We start from the raw sequence: 21,532 nt of genomic DNA on the forward strand, positions 1-21,532 counted from the left end.
CTCTGCTTACATGATAGTGTTAATAATGCACCCTGGGACCCACATACTGTCCCTCCAGAGTCCACTGTGTTGTGTCCACATGTGCCCTCACTGTCCTATTTACAGCTGTTTATAGAGTGAGGACAGAGATCTCATGCTAATGGGACATGTCTCAGGAGGAGTGTTTGTGAGACCCTTTCCCTGAATGTGCAACAGAGAGTGGAGGGCTGGAGGGAGCGAGGGGCTGTGTCTGTCAGCAGCTTTTAAGGCACTAGAGTCCTATCTGGCACTGTACTTACAATGGTTCTTCCTACAGGAAACAGTGTTTTGCGGTGAATAGTGTCCAAGAATCTGACTTCAGCTAAGTTTCTAAAATGCCAATGTATTGAAGAGATATCAACCTGTACAATTATAATATTTACACTCCAAATTGACTGACAGCACAGTAAAAGAAAGTAAAAGAGTATATACTGTAACTTTAAGAGCTCTGCAGACACTTTTTTCATAAATCAATTGAAATGTTCAACCATTAAATCTTATGAATGAAAGGAAATGTTGAAACGTTTGAAATTGTGTGTAAGTTTTAACTGTTTTTCAAGTTCAGCAGGCAGTTGAGCAAAACTAGCATACACCTTTGAAATGTGCTCCTAATGTGTGTTGCCAGCCTCTTTATAGGTGAGTGCATTGTGGGAAATCAGGAGGAGATTAGATCATGGCATTGGAGTTACCGTGGTTACACCAGTGGAAAATTAACACAATCCTCACTGGGTTAAGACTTATGGAAATTTTTAAGTGGAGAGATCGGATTTAGAGAGAGAAAGAGAGGGACGGAACAAGGTAATATAGGCTCTCTCAGGCTTGTTTCCGTAATACCAATGCTTTTTGTGATCCCTGAGTAAATAGAGATTTTGGAAAGAAGGGTGAAGAACAACAGCAAAAAGCCAAAACCACATTGAAATAGGGCTGGGCAAAAATGGAACTTTTTTTTTTTTTTTGGAAAATCAAATAAAAAGGTTTTCCAATTTTTTAATTTTTTTTTCCATGAACAAGACTCAATTTATCCCTGCAAAGTCCAAAGTTTTACTGACAGAGGATTGGCTGAAGGCTAGGATTGGGCGGTATGAAAACAAGAATCAAATCGTGATCTAATCCCTGTGACAATATGCTGTTTTGGTGAAATCGTGATACACAAATCTCTTTAATGCAGCTCTATACTGAAACACAAACACTTTTTCTTACCCACTCCTTTTGGCTCTGAGTGAGTGACAGGTACATTTAACCAGTTACAGTGAAGTGTGAACTTTCTGAAGAACCCTCTTCAAGGCATTATAAAGATATGACAAAACTGAAATTTCAGTTCACTCATATTTGATGCACAGTCCTCAAATGAAGACCCCTATGCATCGATAAAACATTATACAATAGTTAACATGTGTCCTCGCGATTGCTGGGTCATATTTAAAGCCCACGCACATTTTTGGAGTGCCTGGATTTAGTATTTTTTTCTAAGTATTCAATAGGTATGCATAATTACTGACCCCATTGGAACGGCTGACGGCCTGGAAGTAGATGCTGTAGCTCTTGGCCGGGGAGAGCGGTGGGTTCCAGAAGCCTCCGTAGCTCTTGTTGTCCCCCACAGTGAAGGGCTGTACCATTGTGAGGCTGGAGGGGGGCAGCTCGGCGGCCATATAGTAGGAAGAGTCCAAGATGGAGGCATTTCTGAAACTGAAGGGAGTTGAGAAACACTGGGGCTCCTCCGCGGTGCGACGGCTTTTGGACTTGCGCAGCTCCTTCACCACCAGCTGATATGAGCTGTGGGTAGAAGAAAGATTAGATTAAGTAATGAACTGACGTATTTATTACTGATAGTTTATATAATTGCAAACATATAAATGAACTATATATTACAGCTGTAGTCACCCAAAGACAAACCCTGTGCATTGATTAATTATCTGAAAGCTGTCAAAATTATTAGGTTCTCAGGTAAAAACAACGTTAGGGCTGCACAATTATTCACAAATTAATTGAAACTGTAATTTGAATGGATGAAATTAGCAAATTGCAAAGGCTGCAATTTTTGAAGTACATTCATTTCAGTCATTTCCTCCACAAAAATATCCCACCTTATTCTGCATAAAAGCTGCCTTTAGTTTAGATCTGTACAAACATGTTTCTGAAATGTGACTGTTGTATTAGTTTGCCAGTTCATATTTCAGTCTTTTTGACAATTCTTTTGGATGTTTTTAGAATGTAAACTTTGAACAGAATTAATGAATAGCAAATTTAATTGCAATGCTGGCTGTAAAAATCGTAATTAGATATTTTACCCAAATCCTAAACTATTTATACAGAAAAGTACTAGTAAACAGCCTCTTCATATGTGTAAGATATCATTGAGTAATTAATCGACTACAGCCCTTAATTACATATATATATATATATATATATATATATATATATATATATATACACATATAAATGCATTGGAAGTTGCATGTTTGTCCATCAGTTACAAGCATCCCTTCATGCTTTTGTCTCTATATTGGCTTTTGTTTAGCTTTAGCAGCAACAGGGCATAAAAATAAAGTGAAAGTTAAAGTCTGGGATTAGAGCAGTGTTTTGAGCTCCAAATTAAACTAAAAGGCAGGGTTGTGAGCAGCAGGTGGATGTGTATTTATGGCCCCAAAAAGCCTGCCTTTAACAGCACTCTTGTGTCTAATGTGCGTGCACTGCTTCATGACTGGCTGAGGGCTTCTTCAGCATCAGGACAAAAACAGGGCCCTCCGCAATTACCTCCGTCCTCCACACGCCAACAACTCACTTCACAATTAGATGCAATTAGGGAGATGTATGTTTCTGTGAAGAAGGCCCCGGGCAATTATCCCCAGCTTTCCGTTTGGCAGCTCTCATCAAAGATAATTGCTGATCGCTGAATAAGAGTTCTCCGAAAAAATATCACTTTCAGACTAATGGCTTTTAGAGAGTAAAGCAGAGGCCTAATACAAGGAGTCAGTGGATATTCTCTATACATTTCCAAAGTACATGGCAGCCTTCATGTTTATTCAATTTATTTTTGCCCCAGTACAGATATATTGTAAAAGCATGTGGACCGGTGTGTCATGTCTACATGTCATTATAGATAATTTATCCCCCGCAAACCCAGAAATACAGTGTCAGGAAGTATGCATGTTAGTTGTTGTTAGTAGGGAATGGCGATAGATATGTTCCAGTATCGTTTTGTCAATATCGGTATCGGACAATATGGGTATTCAAATCTGATATTTTTTCACTGCTGTCCCATTCTCTGTGTGGCCATGTCATTTTCTTTTGAACTGACTAAGGGGTAAAATGGAAATAGCTGTTTGTTTATGCAAAAATGTAAAAATATATTTTACATCCCAGATAAATACGTCTTGTTATTATTTTTTTTACAAAAGTTGAAAGTTCATTTGTGATATGCTATAGATATTAGAATATTGGTATTGGCAAATATTTGTTATCGTGTATCGGCTAGTTGTTTGCATTAGACTGACTCATTGCTGTGAATAATTAGGATGCTAAGAATGCATTAGAAAAGTGGGAATGAGCTTGGACCACTGCTAACCGTTGAAATGCAATGAACCCGTTTTGTTTTCACATTTTTAAGACAGTAACATTCAGGTACAGCACCTTTAAGTAGCATCAGTTGTCGGGCCTTAAAGCCAAAGAGCATTCTGGGAGTAGTAATAGCATCTACCCCCCTCTCCTTTCCTTTGCTGCATATAATTTTGGTGCAGTGTTGTGGAGGTAAACAGACTGGTATTATGGGATTTACAGTGGACCACTAAAGCTCAGAACCCACTCGTACATTTCATAGATCCATTTCCCTCAGTCCAACTTTTAATTAAAAGGCGTGGCAGAGGAGAAAATTAGAAAAGGGAGCTGCGGAGGGCTTGACTGCGAAAAGGATGTAGAGAAAGTAACTCACAACATAATGGATGGATAATGGATAATTGTACAAAGTCTCACCTAATAGGAGCGCCTCTGGACTGGGCAGGCTTCAGTAAAATGGTGATGGTGGTCTCTGTTTCGTTCAATGGTGTTTCAGACTCGTACTCAGGCATCATGGGGGCTGTAATGTGGTCAACAGAGAAGAAGCAGACATTACAAAACTTTCTACTCTTTGACTTTGAGCTGCACCAGTTTCACAACACTGAGACTGTATCCAGAGTGGGAAAAGAACATTGGGACTGGTGTGATATTAAAGGTGGTGGTGCCTTGCTTTTCCATCAAAAAACAAAAAACAAAAAAACTGACTTAAATTGGCACTAACCACCTAAACTCCGCCCACAACCACATTTCAAAAGCTGCTAAACTGGGCCGTACCTGGAGGACTAAAGAAAATATGAGAAAAGAGGAGGGGCAGGGTCTAGAGGTATGAGAAACAGTATGAGGAACAGTGTGATTGGTCTAACAGATAATCACACTTTAAACTCCGCCCTTGCAGCCAGGTGTTTGTGATAAGAAACATCTGGCTATAATCAGGTCAATCTTTTGCTGCTAATGTACCTAGTTTGCTCTAAGATTGACAAAAATTAACTCAAAACTGTAGATAACGCTATTAAAACACCATATACACTTTTTAGTAGACACAGGTTTAGTGTTTGGTTCCACTTTAAACATACACATGTAGTAGTACCACTAAACTTCTGCTTAGCTAATTGTTGCTGATTGTCTTTAAAATAGTGCCCCATCATAGAATTGATCAAAAGAGCCTCATTCATGTCTCTGCTGTGGAAGCCTTATTGTGTTTATGATGGCTGTGACATTTCCTACAAAAAAGTCCTGAAGATGTGAAAACGGACGTTCAGTGGACAAAGAGACAAGGAGAGAGAACGGAGGTGAGTCACAGCTCTGACCCTCCCTACTGTTATTCTCACTTTGAACAAACAAACTGGTATTTAAATGCAGCCTGTGGTTAGAGATATGAGCCATCAAACATAATGGTACCTGCGATCTTGGTGGTGATTCTGGAGGTGACTGGAGGGCCAAAGCCTTTGTTGGTGGAGGCTTTGAGGGTGAAGAAGTAGGTGGTCCCAGGGAACAGCCCCACGAAAAGGTGCTGGGTTTCATTCTGGAGTTTGAAGACTCGGCCTCTTTGAGTGCTCAGGTCAGCACTGGGGTCCCACGAACTCAGGGCCTTGTACGTGATCTGCCAACATGATCGAGAAACATCATATACTGGTGCAGACAGATACAGAAAACATTAGGACAAGCTTGAGAATTCAACCAATATGATCTTTTGTGGCATTTATTTATTTCAGAAACAGTGCATATTAATATATATATAAACATAAATATGTCAGAATTTACCAAGATGGCTATGTTTAATCTGTAGTCACATTACAGATGTTATGATTGATCTAAAAATATATATATTTTTTGCCACTGTCTTTGTAAAATAGTAACATGGCAAATGGTCAAATTTATAAAGCGCTTTTTCACATTCAAGGCACTCAAAGCACCTTTCACCAAGGAACCATTTATTCACACATATTTATACACAAGTGTACGCAGACACTGGACGTGAGGCGGGTTAAGTGTCTAGGACACAAAGACAGTATTAATCTGTGGGAGCTGGAATCACAACAGTAACCTGTGTGTTAGTGGATCTGATCGCACCAAAATGTTTCTGTCAAGACCGAGATTAAACCGTCAACATTTGGATCAGAGCCACACCTGAACTGAGATGGGAAAAGGGCTTTTGGCTGGTTTGCTTCATATTTCAAGGACAAGCCCGAATTGTACCACAAATTCAATTTAATAATCAGGTGCAGGTGTGAGTGTAAATGTTTGTCACCAGTTTTGAATGTTTTAAATTAACTTATGTACTTTTGCTAATTTGCTGTGGTTTTTTTGTGTTTTTGTTTGTATATTTTCTGTATTTGAACAGGGCGTCCATGAAAAAGAGTCTAAGTGATCTCATTGGCCTCTCCCTGTATAAATAAATAAAATAAAAGAGGGCAAGCATTCTACCAACTGATCTACTGATCTACTCCAGTTATAAAGGATGTTTTGGTATGTGTTTCAGAGTTAGTATACGTCAAAATACCAATACAATTACACTAATAGTTGACTAGTCTTGATTATTGCAATTCATTGTTGCAGCTCTACTGGTCTCTACAGTAAACACCAATATTCAAATCCACTGAGCTTCATTAAAACTGTCCCACTCCACACTATGAGCCCATTTTTCAAAATTGAAAAATGAGTGAAACGCCGCCTGAGCTCTTGCCTCACACAACACTGCTATTCACTGCACCGCCCTCACCAGTCTTTTCAAACCGCTGTCATTCAAGTTTGTCGAGACTCAAACACCGTGTGCTGCATTACGACACATATTGACAATCCAAATATTGACGTTTTCATATGAATGGATTTGGGATTGAGTGGGTTTGCTCAGCTGTCAAAGCCCAGCTCATGAGACACAGACCTGGAGCTCTCACATTGATCAGTGCAGAGCTGAACTGACAAAGCCTCAGTGTGTGAAGCTGTGGAGATGTGACCACTCCAAACCTTGACCTTTTACAACACAATAGACGAGCAGGAGTCATGTGGCTAATGGGAATCGATGCTAAAAGGTTTTGGTGGCATCAAAGAAATATAAAAATAAACACCTTAAGGATAAGTTATATTATCTGTGATGTTTGTGCACACACTATAGAGTGTTATACCTCTTTATAATAACTACACATTTATTACTCTTAATAAAGCTTAAAGGTAAAAATAAAGGTTTAATTCATAATGAACAAATTAATCAGGCTCAGCAACTACTTAATTAAGGGGTTAGGGTATTAATTAAAACTACAGAACGGTGTGTCACTTTAAGTCAAATGCAGTCTAAAATGTAAGTTGTTTTTTTTTGTTTTTTGTTTTTTTTTCATTTTGGATTTATTTTTTTATTGCATCTTCATAAACCTGACTCTTGGAGCAGGCGTTCCTCCTGCTTGTTTCCAAGGAAATGTTCTTTTAGCTATAATCTTCCACAGTATGGTATAAAATGCATTCATCTAATATGGTTTTAACTTTCTATTTCCATTGAATTATGCAGGTGACGTGCCATCTCCAAAAAGTTACACACTGTACCTTTAAGTAGTTACTAAGTATGGATCATTCTTGATAAACATAATACATGTATTCATGATGTATATAGTGTTTGTTTATGCTTTATTATGGCTATTTAAAGTATAGTTGTTAAAAAGTGTTACTCAGTGTTTTTTCTCCATAACTTTACCCTCTGGTTATGGCCTGATTGCATAGAGAGCAGGAATTATGGTCTTCCCATCATCTCCTACCGATTGCTGGGTACTAGGTCATTCCAAGAAGAATACACTATCATGAAAGATATACACAACTCCCAATAGGTTACATTTGATTGACTTCACCACAAGTTCTATGTATCCCTATGTATGTACTATGTATGTACTATATGTACCAGTACTATTAACCAGGGTAGCATTTTGAAATAGAGATAGCACAAAGTACCGCTATTAGTTATATTATATGTACCAGTATCATTACCAGCCAGCCAAATTACCACCGTAAGTCCCAACCCAGTACCTACCATTGTAACTGCCACTGAAATCACCAGTCAAGCATCTACCAACTACCACCGTAAGTATCTAGTAAGTCTCGGTCTGTATTTTAAAGTGTTACCAAAAAGGGAACACATTTTTGTACTCACTATGATTTAAAACACAATATCTGTTTGTATTCCTTTTAGATGTGCTTTTTGCATTTTCAAATTAGCTCCAATTGCACAAGTCTGATTAGGCCGATGGAGCCTTTTGTTCGATATTATCTATGCTCCATTTCTGACAATGGAAAAGGACGGTGCTGTGTCTCCTGGGTATGTTTATCTAAAGGGAACAAAGCCTGGCCTTCCCTTTCTCTATATTCAGTCATTCTCTACAGCTTGTATTTCTTAGTCATTTCTTAGCCATTCACTGAAATTCACGACACACAGTGAAGATATCAAACTATTGTGTCAGTTTTTTTCCCCCCTCATTTTAACTTATGTCTTTTGACAAGGAAAACTTTCAATTTCTGCCATTTTTTCATGTCCCTGAATGGAACATTAAAAGCAGATTTTACTATTTTACCTGATTTTTGTATGAAAAGCATGAAAAATAGAAATAGTTCATTTTAAATGGTTTGCAGTGGTCCAAACTTTTCCAAACATATTCCAAGCCTCATTATTATTCCCTATAATGAGTTAATAAGCCTATTTCACAATGTCAAGAGCCCATCGCGATAATGCTAATAACTACTAGCATGACAACAGCACCCTTCCTGGTTCTTGGGCAAAAAACACTTTTACAATATATCTGTACTGTGGCAGAACCAATTTTGCTCAACTACAAGGACAGATCATTTGAGGTCCATTAATTTAAGCCTACTTTATAAAATTCTATTTGAAAAAAGCTCAGTGGTTGGTCCAATTGGAACTATTTTGCCGTTTTCTCCACATGGCTGCTTACCATACCACATTTTTGCTGAGTAAATCGGAGCTTTAACACGCAGAGAGGAGGGTGAAATAGCAGACCCGTCCCTCCAGGGCAGACGGTTTCAGTGGCAGAGTCAATGGGATCTGAGCTCAAGGCCACACTAAATATAGTCCATTATTGACACAGAGGAAAAGTATATCTGAGAGATGGGAACTATGGGATACGCAGAGGAAGAGATTTTCAAATGCATATATTTTTAGAACACTACTAGAGGCGTACTTGTATCAATTTTACAATACAAGTCGACAAGATAAAAGCCGGGATACAGATTTCCAAAAGTACAGCATATACATAATGCTCACTAAATCCTCCAAACATGTCTATAAATGAATAAAAATCTTTGAAACACATAGTAATGTTAGCATATTTGTGTATAATTAATCCACTCGCAACCCTACTAATGTCAGCAGTCTCACAGCAATTCATCAGACTGCATATATGCTTAATAAAGGTGCACAATCTAACGTTTCTGTTGGAGGGTTTGCCATGTATTGAGCTCCAAGGCGACATGCAAGTGGTGCAGGTGTGTAGAGATGTGGCCCCACTCACAGCAACAATGCATGTCTTTCAAGTTTAATGCCTTACTGTAGAGCATTCTAGGAGAAGCTAAAATAAAAAAACAAAAAAACAAAGATTGTGTAGTTTACATCTGACTTAAAAGGACACAAATTATGAATGAATTGACACAGAAATCATTATTTCAATTTTCCCAGGATTGTTATGTCGTAAGTAGAACTTTAGAGGTTTGATGTGCTGTTAGACTAGCTCTGAGCATTTCAAATTATGTTCATTAAAATTGCATGCTTATATTAGAATAATGGTTATGTTTTGGTGGCTTGTTTCCATGGTCAGTAAATGGTGTGCCAACACCAAGAGGGGTGCACTTTGATGCAAATAATGTGAGTTTTGTATACATGGACAGTGTTTTAAGAAACATAAAACATGAAATACCTAGACAAATATACTCAATAACAATACAACTAATGCATATGTTATTTAAAGTCCTATAGTATGCAATATTGACTCTTCACAAGGTGGAACAGATTGTTTTCTGTTTAAGAGAAGAACTCAGCCTAAATATGCATGATTTGTGTGTGAGTGTGTGTGTTTGTTACTTGTGTGAATGAAACAAAACACAACTCCAAGTATGTTTGGGATGAGGAAACAACATTCCAAACATAGATCAGAAAACTCAATATAATTTTGCAGGCAGTACCAGTTTTTTTTGTTTTTTGTTTTTTTTTAGTGATGTAGAAGTTTCGCCTTTACATATAATCTATTACTCCTGTCCCTCGGGAAGTCTGTCTTTCTGGTGTAATTGGTGGCATTCTCTCCCTGGTCCCCTCTACCTCCTCACATCAGCCTGTCCTCTGTCTTCTCCAGGACAAAAGCTCCGCAGTAGAAAACCCACAGCTCCATTAGACCCTCTTCTTCCTCTCAGTCCATATGTGTCTGTGGGGAGTACAGTTCATTTGGCCCCTTCTCGGTCTCTTCATTAATATCAATGTAACGTGCGCCCCTGTGTTAAACATATCAGAGGGTTCACACAAAGCGCTGCTATTAGAGATAATGACTATAATTGCAGCTATTGACAGATTAAAGGCCTCATCTGCCACATCTAAAGGGCTCCAGTGGTGTGCTGTTCCTCTGAGTCTTTTTGGAAAATGTGTTCCCATCTTTCAAGCACCGAACCAAGATGAAATAGACCAGGACAATGGCAAGGGGGCTCAAATATGTATATCTAGAGACAAAAGGGATAATGGAATATGTCTATTTTTAAATTCCAATCATCATTAAGATATGATTACACGAATGCATTAATGAACAATGGTCACTGTGGTATAGAAATAATTGGAGCTAATTAGTGATGAATGGTTCCTTAAAGTTGGATACGGATTTCAATTTTTAAAAGAACCGGATTGTTCTCTTTGTAATTTGTATGGATTTTTATACTGATAATGCCGAACACAAGAGTCAGCTCAGAAGCAGAGTAGGCAACACGAGTGAGAGATTTTTGCACCAAGAAAGATATTTGGCATCATAATAACGGCTTTTAAATTATTAACATTATTTTTATTTTTATTTTGATCATGCATCATTCCAAAAGGTAAACACACTCCCACTCTCAGTTTAAACCATTTTAAACACATCTGAGCCTACGTCACTTCTCTCTGTGATTAGTTTGTAGATAAAATGAGTTCTCACTTTGCCTTCTGTCATATAAATAGAAAATAAAACAGCCAGTCTTTTGAATGGCTCTTTGAAATTAACGGATCCAAAAGATTTGGATCCCATAAAGAAGCCGAAAGTCCCATCACTAAAGCTAATTGCAGCATATAGGAAATCATCTGAAGGGGATTGTCCAGTGGAAACTCAGTGTAAAGCCTCGACACTACACACTTGATTTTGATACTAAAGAAAAAAACAGACAAGTTACTTTTTTTAACCAAAGAATGACATTTTCAACATTTACTGCCATCTGATCTTAGGCTTGTTCAATGTTCAATTCTGTCCAATGTATGTGATTATTTTCTGTAGCAATACCTCAAGTTCAAGTGAGTTAAGTTCTCATTAGTTTTATTACTGACAACCCTTTTCTGAGTTCTTTGTTCTGATTCACATTACTTGTACTGTGTATTTTCAGTTCAGGTGATATTGTATAATTGTACGCAGCACTGCTGTTGTGACAGGCAGTGAGTAAACAGCTCAAAATATGTATAAAACCCATCTTGTGTGGAGAGTAAACTTGGAGTGTTAAGACTCCTCTTCTTCTCCATCCTTACACCAATCAGCACAGAGATTTAGATTGTGTAGTCACACTTCAACTAATAGCAGTCTATTATATACTTTAAAATATTAAGTGCTTAAATCACCCTTCTCTCAACTGTATTCTGACACTACATGTATTCACCAGCTGTGGTCCAGCAGCTGAAAAGAGTAGATCCAAGGCTCTTTAATTTCCCTTTTAATATAATTTTGGCTAATGCATATCTGTGAACTTTTTGCTTGCTTACAACAGATTTGCAAGTTTGCATAATAATGTTTGATTTATGACATTTGAGTCATATCTCTATAGAATTATGGTAGAAAGAACAACAGCTGTTCCTCTCTCACATCACTTAAATCCTCCCACATTTCCTCCAGTCCTGACACACATGTGACAGTAAGAGGCTGTAGGTGAGAGACAGGATAGAAGAGGCACAGCAGCTCAATAATTCATTACATGGAGGGCTCCTCTCAACTTCAACCTGAGTAAACTTCACCAAGAGCCACACAGAGAGTCACACTCTGGCTTAAGTGTTGCCCGGGGAACACAACTTCTTCACTTCTTCACTAAATCACTTCTTAAAGCTATGTTTAAAACTCTAAAACAGGATAATCTCAGTAAACCGTTAGGGTTATGTATAATACTGATACTTTGCAGCTGACTTTGCAGTCATCAACATTCCTTGGGAGTGAAGCTAACTGCGGCACTGCTCTGTCTGAAACTGTGTTAAAACAAAGCTCAGATTAAAGTCTAACTTGAGTAACAATCTGATCATAAAGAACTGACTTAACTAGAACTAAAACAAGTGAGTTAATTTGTGTTGTTAAACAAATCCCTCTCAAATACAGTTACAAGCTTGCCAGCTTTAACCAACAGTTTTTCAGTCACCCTCACTAGCTTAACTAGCATAACTCAATATAGTAATTACTGTGAGAGGCCCAGCTGTAATTATCAATCAGTAGTGTGTTGTTAATCTAGTACTGACCTCATACAGAGTGATAACTCCATTGGTCTCGTTGGGAGCTTTCCACTGAAGGAAGATCTTGTCCTCGTATGCCGTGTTCTGAAGAGACTCCATGGGAACTGAGCCAGGGACTACACAAAACAATCAAAAACAAATCAGATACACTCTAATACACATTAGAGTTTCACTCTGAGAACTACATGCAGGTTACCATGTGACCTAGCCAAGTTGCCTAGGCTGTCTGCTGGGGTACAAGAAAAAACTGCCATGTTTGAGCAAACCTGTGTTCAGAATAACTGGAAGAGTGACATGGGCTCCTATATTTAAAAGTGGGAGGAGAAAATGACTGAAAATGCAATGTGTAGAAGTACGCTGGAGAAGCTGTGACTGAGCAATGGGATAGTTTTGTGTATACATGTCTACAACATTTTAGTTTTAAAGCTACCATCTGCAAGTTTATTTGATCATTTTTCACAGGTAGACGTCAGATGTGAAACCTCCTCCCCCCGCACCCCTCACCTGGCCTTTGTTCAGGCTCACCTATGGTCCTTGATCTTCTTATGTCAGACTAAAGCTGGCACACTATCATACAGCAATAATGTAGATAGCATCTAGTGGTGAAATGTGAAAATACCGCAGGGTGGCTCAGCAAATCTGTTGTTTTTTGTGTTTTTTTATTATTATTATTATTTAATTTTTTTTTTTTCTCATGATATTTCGTATTATTTCAATTTTAAAATCACCCAGATGGTTGTGTAAAGTCATTATAATAAAAGGACTGCAAAGATGAATTTTATTGTAAGAAAAGTGCTTCAGACTAATTATAATCAAATCTACCCGGCAACCAGCATGTTGATGTAATGTTGGGTTTACTGGTAGACTCACACTTGGAAGTTCCATACAGGGAGAGGTGTCAGACATGTCAAAGCAGAGCACAGTACTGTAGTCTCACGTTTGAGCCACAGGCACTGAGTGAATGTGAGAAACGTTGGTGATCAGACAAAGGAGGCAGTGTTGAATTTATGAATAATATTTTTAAACTGATCAAACTCAAATGCAGTTGCAGTCTAATGATGACATAAAAAAATACCTTAACATAATAGACCTCAATCATATTAAAACCCATAGTGATTCTAAATTGATTAAACTAAATTACCTAAAAATCCATTTTGAAAATTCTAATTTGAAAATTAAATCGGTAATAATCCATCATGCTGTCTCATATAGAATAGGTTGTACCTCAGTGTTTCCCTCTGTGCATTTGTGTGTGTGTGGTCTATAAAGACATTAGCTACAAGCAGCAATTATCCTCTGTGTGAACAAGCGCTGCTCTGCTTCCTAATTACTGCATTACAATGCGGAGATTAAGAACGGTAAAGTAAAAACAATTAACCAGGAAACCATTAACAGATATGTCTCTAAGCCCTTGAAGGAGTTTCTTTTCCCAGTTCACTTTAGTCCCATTGAAAAGACCCAGATTCATGTGTATTCAGCAGATATAGGTGAAACGTTCCCTCAAGTGAAATCTGGAGCTTATTAGATCTGAGATGGGAGATGTACAGGAGCCTGAGGAGGGTGGATCATTAGAGTGTGTTTTATCAGTCTGATGGGGTGGAGAAGATTCTGGTTGAGAAAAGGGAAGCCTAAATACACTGTACATAGTTTTTTTGGGGGGTAGTGCTGTCAAAAGCATCAAAAATCAGATACCAATTGATACTAACACTAGAACTGAAACTTGATACTCATTTGAGCAGGTATCGATACTACAAAAGTCACATTCACAGGACAGAAATGGACCTTTCCTGAATAGCTTTAGAATGATCTTGAGCTGTATAAGAACAGGTATAAGACCACATGTACTAGTATACGCCCACTGACCACTATGAAACCTACCTGGACAACTGAGGGATAACACAGATATAAAGTTAAATGGTAATTTAAAATTAAACGCTACAATAGTAGTAGTACAATAGTGACAACACTAGTTTTGAATTAAATTGAACAGAGAAAGCTCAGGAAAGTCACCAGGATTATTAGCTACATGTGTGCAGCCTCAGAATGCAGGGCCCGTCCCTCTCAAGGCCAGATAATCAGATGCTGTTGTTGGTGTCAGATTGATACTTGCTCTGCTCTAGGCCAACTGTGCTTTTCTGTTCAATATTTAGCTTTAAGGTCTTTTCCCTGGAGGCGCTCTCCTCCACACATCCATTATTTAGTCTTAAGGCTAATTGAGCAGAGAGAATCCTTGAGCCACACCGAGACAGACAACATCACCAATACATCATCTACTTATATGAAGTATTCATGCTTTATCTCACTGGATAAGGTGAAAATATTGTGCCTTGGTAATAAGTCCATCCTATCATATTGGTGTCTTGGTGCAGTATCACTTTTAATTAGAGCTAGGAAAAATGTATCACTATTGTCTATTTCCTTATATTAATCAATCTTGATTTTGATCAGATTTTTTATTTTTTTATTTTCAAAATCAAAATTAAAATGTACCTTAGCACCGAAAAAATTAATTTCTTCCTCCAAAGTCTGATCTCAGCTCCAAACCACATGACTGTATTGACAAAGGCTTGGCTGTGGACCTCCCGATTAAAAACCCCGAACCATGTCACTGATGATTAGACATGACATAATTCACGATTCACTGGTTCTCTCGATTAATTGCTTAGCCCTACTTTTAACAAATTGTGAAGTTTGTCACCTTAAGCCTTTGTTGTGCATTGCAACTCAGCCCTGTTTGCAGTGTGTGTTCTCCAGCAGCATGAGCCTGATTGTGACATTTTTATCTTTTATAATGAAGACAGCTTTCTGTAGGTGGCCAGCAGTGCACCAGCTGTTTAGCAGGAATCATTGTAAGTCTAAGATTTATAGTTTTATAGGCATGACAAGTAAACCTTAAAGGGGCTATACTCGAATGAACTGATAGCCCCGTCAACGTAGTCCCTTCTGTCTCTGATGATCTGATGTTGAACTTTGACAGAGAAACAAATGGGATAGATGCAAGCAATTGTTTCCACATGGTTCTCACCCAGTGTTTTTTTTCTGATTGGATAAAATCAGTCTGTCAGTTGCTAAATTAGAAGTAATCAAGGAAGACATTGTATGCTTTTTTCAAGCAGTTAGTAAAAAGTATAGCATGCAGTGATAATTGTTTTGTTTACTGTAAAATTCTAAATTGATTTAGAAATGGGACGAGTGATTTCCTGTTAAAAATGTGGAATTGGAAGGGATAAATGCAGCTACTAAGAGTAGCAAGCATCAGATATAACATTAACCTTATGTGTCTGAGCCTGTTTATTATTATTATTCTTTTTAAATAAATCTATATGCAAGTCAGTATAGGAAAATGGCTGAGTATAGGGGTTAGGTAAAAACAGATATTTTCTGAGCACTCAAGCCCCAGATGCAGGACCATACAGGATTCCTCAAACATTAATAAATCAATCTACAGTAAATACAATTCTTAGAAAGCTAGGGAATAAAGGAATATCATTAAAACATGACTAAAAGCTCTTAAAAGATGTTTTTGGATTATATGTCCCCTTTAAAGTCAGACATAGCCCCTTTAAGTGTCAAATTTCCAAATAACATAGTGCTAAGGAGACTGAGAAAAGTTCTCACCATCCTCCTCTGTTTGCTTGACGATCTCCTCGCTCTCTTTGCTGCCTTCAGGGTTGGCCAGGACCAGTCGCAGCCTCACTGTTACAAAGGGCCTCAGACCTCTCAGAGTGTAATGGGACGAGGTCTGGATCAACTCTTCAGCCGAAAACTCCTGCTGGTTGAACACGTACTGGTACTGCACCTGGCAACACAGGAAAACAACAGGCTTTAAGTCCTGAGAGAGAGGAATATAATATGTTTCCCTTAGCCTTTAAATGTAAAATAGGCTTTCTTTTTTTTTTTAATTTACATAATGTCGCCTTAACATAAACAGTTGGCCACGCATCATAGTAAGGGGAGTGGTCTGGTATAGATGAAAATACATTCTTCCCTCCTTTAAGCACAACTAATTCAGTTTGAGTCATAATTGAGCCTTAACAGATGTTGTTGACACTGTCTTACCCCAGAAAAGTAAATTGATTTTTTGTCAATGTTAAAACACACCAGGCAGGGCTAGCATTGCAGTAGCATGTACCATGCAGCTACTGTTAAGTTTTGTGGATATTTATCCACACGTTAGCAGATGGAAAACTTTATTCTTCTTCATGTCTGTGTTTCTATATGGTGCAATATAACTCCTAAAGTATGCATTTGTTGTTGAACAGTGAATTTGTTTGTTTACCCCCACAGAGGTGTTCAAACCTTCTGTTAGGGGCGTTCCCAGGATGCCCACTGTATCTACATCATAATCGTGATACTCATTTCATTCCTTTTTGGCACTATCACAGGCCCTACTGGCAACATAACATCCTCTAAAATGAGCACTGTGTAACTCTGCTGTGTGTGCTGCTGACAGCTGATGCTAGTTAATGCAGTGCTTTCTCTGCACATTCTAATGAGTGTCCATAAAGTGTGACTCCTCTCAGTGTGTGGGGCTGTACTTACTGTCAGATTGTAGCTGTGGCAGCGAGTGACTGCGTATCCAAATGTCTCCCACTGGACAGTCAGCTGACGAGCCCTCACATCCACCACATTCACGTTCTGAGGCCCGTGCACTGGATCTATAACACACACACACACAGTACACTTTAACTTTCCCCTTCAATTACGGTTGGCTAAATTTGTTGCTAATTGTCACAGCCTAATGTCATGAGGTTCTGCTCGTGTTAGGCTCAAACGTCGCAATGACACTAATTGGACCTAATAGTGGAAACCAAGGGAATGCATAATGGTCCCAAACTTCTGTCTAAACTGAAAGCATTAGTGTAACCCCTTAAAGTGCATGTGACAGGTTAGACTACTCATTTCACTAAAACCTAGTTAACAGAATTGCATGTAATACTTTGCCAAAAGTCTTACATATTTCCCCAAGTTGAATAAGGTTCTCATTTTACCTCCTGGTGGGACATGAGCAGTAGATGTGCCCTTCAACCATAGACCGTATAGATAAATGGACATAGCTAATGCACAAGCCACCACATTCCAAATAGGAAGTGATCATGGGCGAGCTCACGGCTTCATTGAATCTGGCTCAAATTCAGTTTACATTAAAATGTTTGTAGTAACCCACTCTACTTGATCCTGGTATTTTTATTTTGTTATTGTTTCAAGAAATCAAGATATAAACATTAATAACAGACAAATCTAGCATCTTCTTTCTTCAAGGTCACTCCTGCTAGCACCCTCCCTGCTAAACCAAAGTTGCGGGCAGGAAGGGGCATTACATCAGCAGCCTTGCTCCAGATTGGCTCTTTGGTTGCTATGACACTTGCGATCAAAGTTCCAAATAAGGAACTTGGCTCCAAATTCTCCATTTTAACTGCTAGCCTTGAGCTTCATTTGACTGGAGATGAATGCTATAGGTGAAACTCATTTAATCCACTTCTTTATACAGTATATTCAACACACAAACAGCATACTAAAAAGGAACCAAAGCTCATCTAATAATAGTTTGCTGAAGGCAAATAAATGACAAGACCTTAAAATTTGGTTATAAGAATAATTAAACTGTCTTTGTCATCAATACACCAAATCTCATCCAAAATACTTTGAAACCCTGCGCTACTTCCTGTAAACGTTTACTTATCAACTTTTCTTCAGAAATTGGCACTTGATGGTAACAAACCATAACCAAAATTGACTGCAGGCACTATTCTACAAAATAAAATAATTATAAAAAGATGAAAACCTGTCATGCACTTTCAAGAGGGGCTATACCGCTTAGATCACTATGTTACCCTTTATTGTTTTGAAAATGCTATATTCACCAAAAATAACATATTGACATGTTTAATAAGTTTCAGTTTCGCTTTGAGTCACTCCCACCTACAAAGCACTATCACAACAGAATCGGTGTGAATTTCTCTAATAAAATTACCACACATCGTATCAGGTTTGTGAAGTTGTAGTGTATTGTTTTTTGTACCACTTTTGTATGTTTATGGAAAATTGTCAGGCAGGAGCATGGGTTACGTAGGCTTGTGGGTTGAGCTTTGGACAGGCTCATACTGCTAACCACAAGGAACTTTAAAATAGGGCACGGTGAGAGATTGCAAGATGACTCAAACATTCATGGATGACATCTAAATTCTCTTTAGGCATGTTTTTGATGAGGGAACAATGTTATAACATGGTAGAAAGCTGCAAACACATACATTTTGCATAAGATCACTTCTTCAAGAGTGAAACAATATTTGGTTGTGCCAACATGCTCCGTAATCATGGATAATATACAGTGGAATTAGCCAGTGCCGCCATCTGGGATTAAGAATCGGTATACTGGTTTAAAGCGTCTGCTACTGTTCTTAAAAAGACTAAAGTAATCCAGATTCTGCAGAAGACTATGAACAAGGACATTTTACAGCCAACAAACAGCAGGAGGGACCCAGCACAGAGCCACTGATACAGACCTGTTTTCTGTTACTGAACAAACTACTGCAGTCACATTGAAACTGATGGATTTTCTTAAAAAGGACTTGTCAGCCTGTAAACTTCATATTGATTTCTGTGTGGACACGTAGAAAACGCCTGAAGTCAGTGAAGCACAAATGAGATTGTGCTGTGTTTGATGACAAAGGAATACGAGACATGTGAGAGTGAAAAGGTTATGCTTTTGTTGTTGTCGCATTTGATTGAAATATAATTGGATTCAATAGAAATTCAATGCAGTTTTTATAGCAACGCAAAATGCTTACAACTTAATAGTACTACAGGAGTGGTTGCCAGTTTGTGTAAATAATTCTTTATCTGTTTCTGCATGGCTGAGACAATGTTTATATTTTAAATCACAGAGCGCTAGGGTTGAACAATCTGAGGAAAAAAAAAAAAGTTCTGTCAAAAACTGAGAATGTGATATAAGTTTAAAAAGCGCGATTCTTTCCAGGGTGCACATTGTAAAATTGTCGATTTGGATGAATATTGCAATTTAAAATGTGTAAATTATAACATAACAGTCCACGGGTGTCATAAAGTATAAGCAGACACAAGCACAATGTCTTTTTTAACTTTTGAGAGAAGACTTAATGAACAAATGAATATAAGAAACCCATGCATTTCAGAACATGTTTGTAGAGGTCTAAACAACAGGTACAAAAATGTACAGAATATTTAGACAATAATAAAATGCAAAAAACAAAATAAGTACAGCCTTCACGAATTGAGAACTGCCCAGACTCAAGTTACAGAACTCTACAATATGAAACAGAAGCTGTTCTTGAAGAAAAGCAATAAATCAAAATGGCTCCTGATGCATTGTTTCCCCAAACTCCGTGATCAGGTTAGTCTAATCTGGTTTGTACATGAGTCTGTGGAGAAATAAGAGCCATTAAACCCACTATGACTCCTATCAGCAGCCTCTTAATCCACAGTCTTTGGGTCGGATCCAAGATAATCTGGAGATAATCTGCTCTGGGATCAGGGGGAGGGCCTCTGCTCATTTTACAAGGACCACATGGGGGGTCAAGTGGAGGAGGGAATTCAGTTAAATGAACAAAGCCAATACCAGATTTGTGATAATTTACAAATCAGATTAGGATGATTGTTTTATTGTGGATGTTTTGAACCACAGACCACAGCATGTATAGATTTTAAAGGTTCACTATGTAATATTTTTGGTGTAAAGTCGCCAACTGCATGTCCTCCATGGAGATGATGTTGCTCTGCTTGGAATATTCTACAGTTTGACACTAAATGTATAGATCTTGTATTTATTCAGTTAGAGAAAAAAAAAATTTTGAAAGTAGGGTTGCACAATTTTGGATTACGATTAGATTTTAAATGTGTTTAAAAAGTAGGATTGTTCAAAGTGCATAATGTAAACAATTTGAGGAGCATTAACATTTGAGGAAAGACTGAAATCTGAACTGATAAACTAACACAAAAATCACATGCATTTCAGAACATGTTTGTGGAAGTGTAAACTACAGGTACAACCAGATTCTTCCATAAAACTGTTGTATATTTTGGTCTTTGTAGAGGATAATTTAGCCTTTGCGCTTTGTTAACAGCGCCTAAAAATTGCAATTTTGATTTGAAAAATATGCATTCTTTGGCCCTCTCTCCAGGAAATGCAACATCACCTCCATGGAGACAAGAAAGTGAAGAACGCTCCACCAGAAAAGTTACATAGCGCTAGGGATGGGACGATATGCCATAATATCGCTAATCTTGATTAAAAAGGTCCGCAATTAATCGTTTGTGGCATTTTTTAATAATCAAGATCATTGCACTCTCAAGAAGGTGAAGTCTGATGTGTGGAATTATTATGGCTTTGAAAAACAAGACCAACAACGTGATGAGCCACCAATCTGCAGAGAACCTTGGTTTAAAGATTACCGTGATAATATCGTTAATCACAGTTATTTTGGTCAAAATAACTGGGACTCTAAATTTTTATTTTAATTTGAATTTTTACACAGCACATCTTAAAGTTGTTGTCGAGCAGAGTAAAATATTTTAAAATCAATCATTTATGGAGCACAGCAGTGACCGTCCACCGTTCTAGAATTAAATTTCCCATAAATTTTTTTCAAGTTCAAAAGCTCGCTCAAGGTTAATCATCTATGTGGTAAGTAATGACCACAAGGCCTGTCATTTAAGTTAAAATCTGTTTCTGAAACTTTATAAACCACAATTTTATTAAAACCTTCTTGCATTTTAAGCAGCTTTTTGGACTTAAAACATCCGCCTTATGGATATTACTTTCCACATAGCTGGTTAGCCTCTGATGGCTTTGAACTCTTAAATATTTAAATTTTTTGAAGTTCATGGGAAAAATGAATGGATAATTTACTTCCAGAACCTGAGCAGACAGTCACTGTTGAGCTCTATAGCCGATGTCGAAAGAGACAAAAACAAAAATCAGGGAAGACACTTTGGACAGAAATGAGATCCGTAAATAAATCAGGCTGCTGTGCAGATTTTGAGACGTTTTTCTTCTCCTCAGAGTCCCAGAGCCAAATCTGCTCAGCCTCATTAATCAGGACAGGTCAGGGTCACCATGTTTTCACTGACCCGCTGTGAGCAGGGCATTCTGGGTAGGGTAGTTTTGAGGCAGGTTCCTGACAGAGGTGTTTGACTCTCCCCTCAGTGAACCTGGAGAGGCGAGCTGAGTGATCAATTAACTTAAATTGTGGAGCAGTTTTATACACGACACGCACATTTTTC

At 38.0% G+C, this 21,532-nt stretch overlaps 1 protein-coding gene across 1 annotated transcript in view; it reads right to left on the minus strand.

Annotated features, from left to right (window-relative positions):
- ptprt (protein tyrosine phosphatase receptor type T) overlaps positions 1-21,532 on the minus strand; it is a 151,830-nt gene that overhangs the window by 86,999 nt on the left and 43,299 nt on the right. Inside the window, exons 8-13 of the mRNA XM_055221627.1 lie at positions 16,814-16,929; positions 15,890-16,070; positions 12,278-12,387; positions 4,969-5,170; positions 3,988-4,090; positions 1,518-1,791 (exon numbers count right to left, since the gene is read on the minus strand). Coding sequence (XP_055077602.1) covers positions 1,518-1,791; positions 3,988-4,090; positions 4,969-5,170; positions 12,278-12,387; positions 15,890-16,070; positions 16,814-16,929 — 986 coding nt within the window. The remainder of the gene's footprint in view (positions 1-1,517; positions 1,792-3,987; positions 4,091-4,968; positions 5,171-12,277; positions 12,388-15,889; positions 16,071-16,813; positions 16,930-21,532) is intronic.

This window comes from Periophthalmus magnuspinnatus, chromosome 5 (genome assembly GCF_009829125.3).
Source record: "Periophthalmus magnuspinnatus isolate fPerMag1 chromosome 5, fPerMag1.2.pri, whole genome shotgun sequence".
In the NCBI taxonomy this organism is placed as follows: Eukaryota; Metazoa; Chordata; class Actinopteri; order Gobiiformes; family Gobiidae; genus Periophthalmus; species Periophthalmus magnuspinnatus.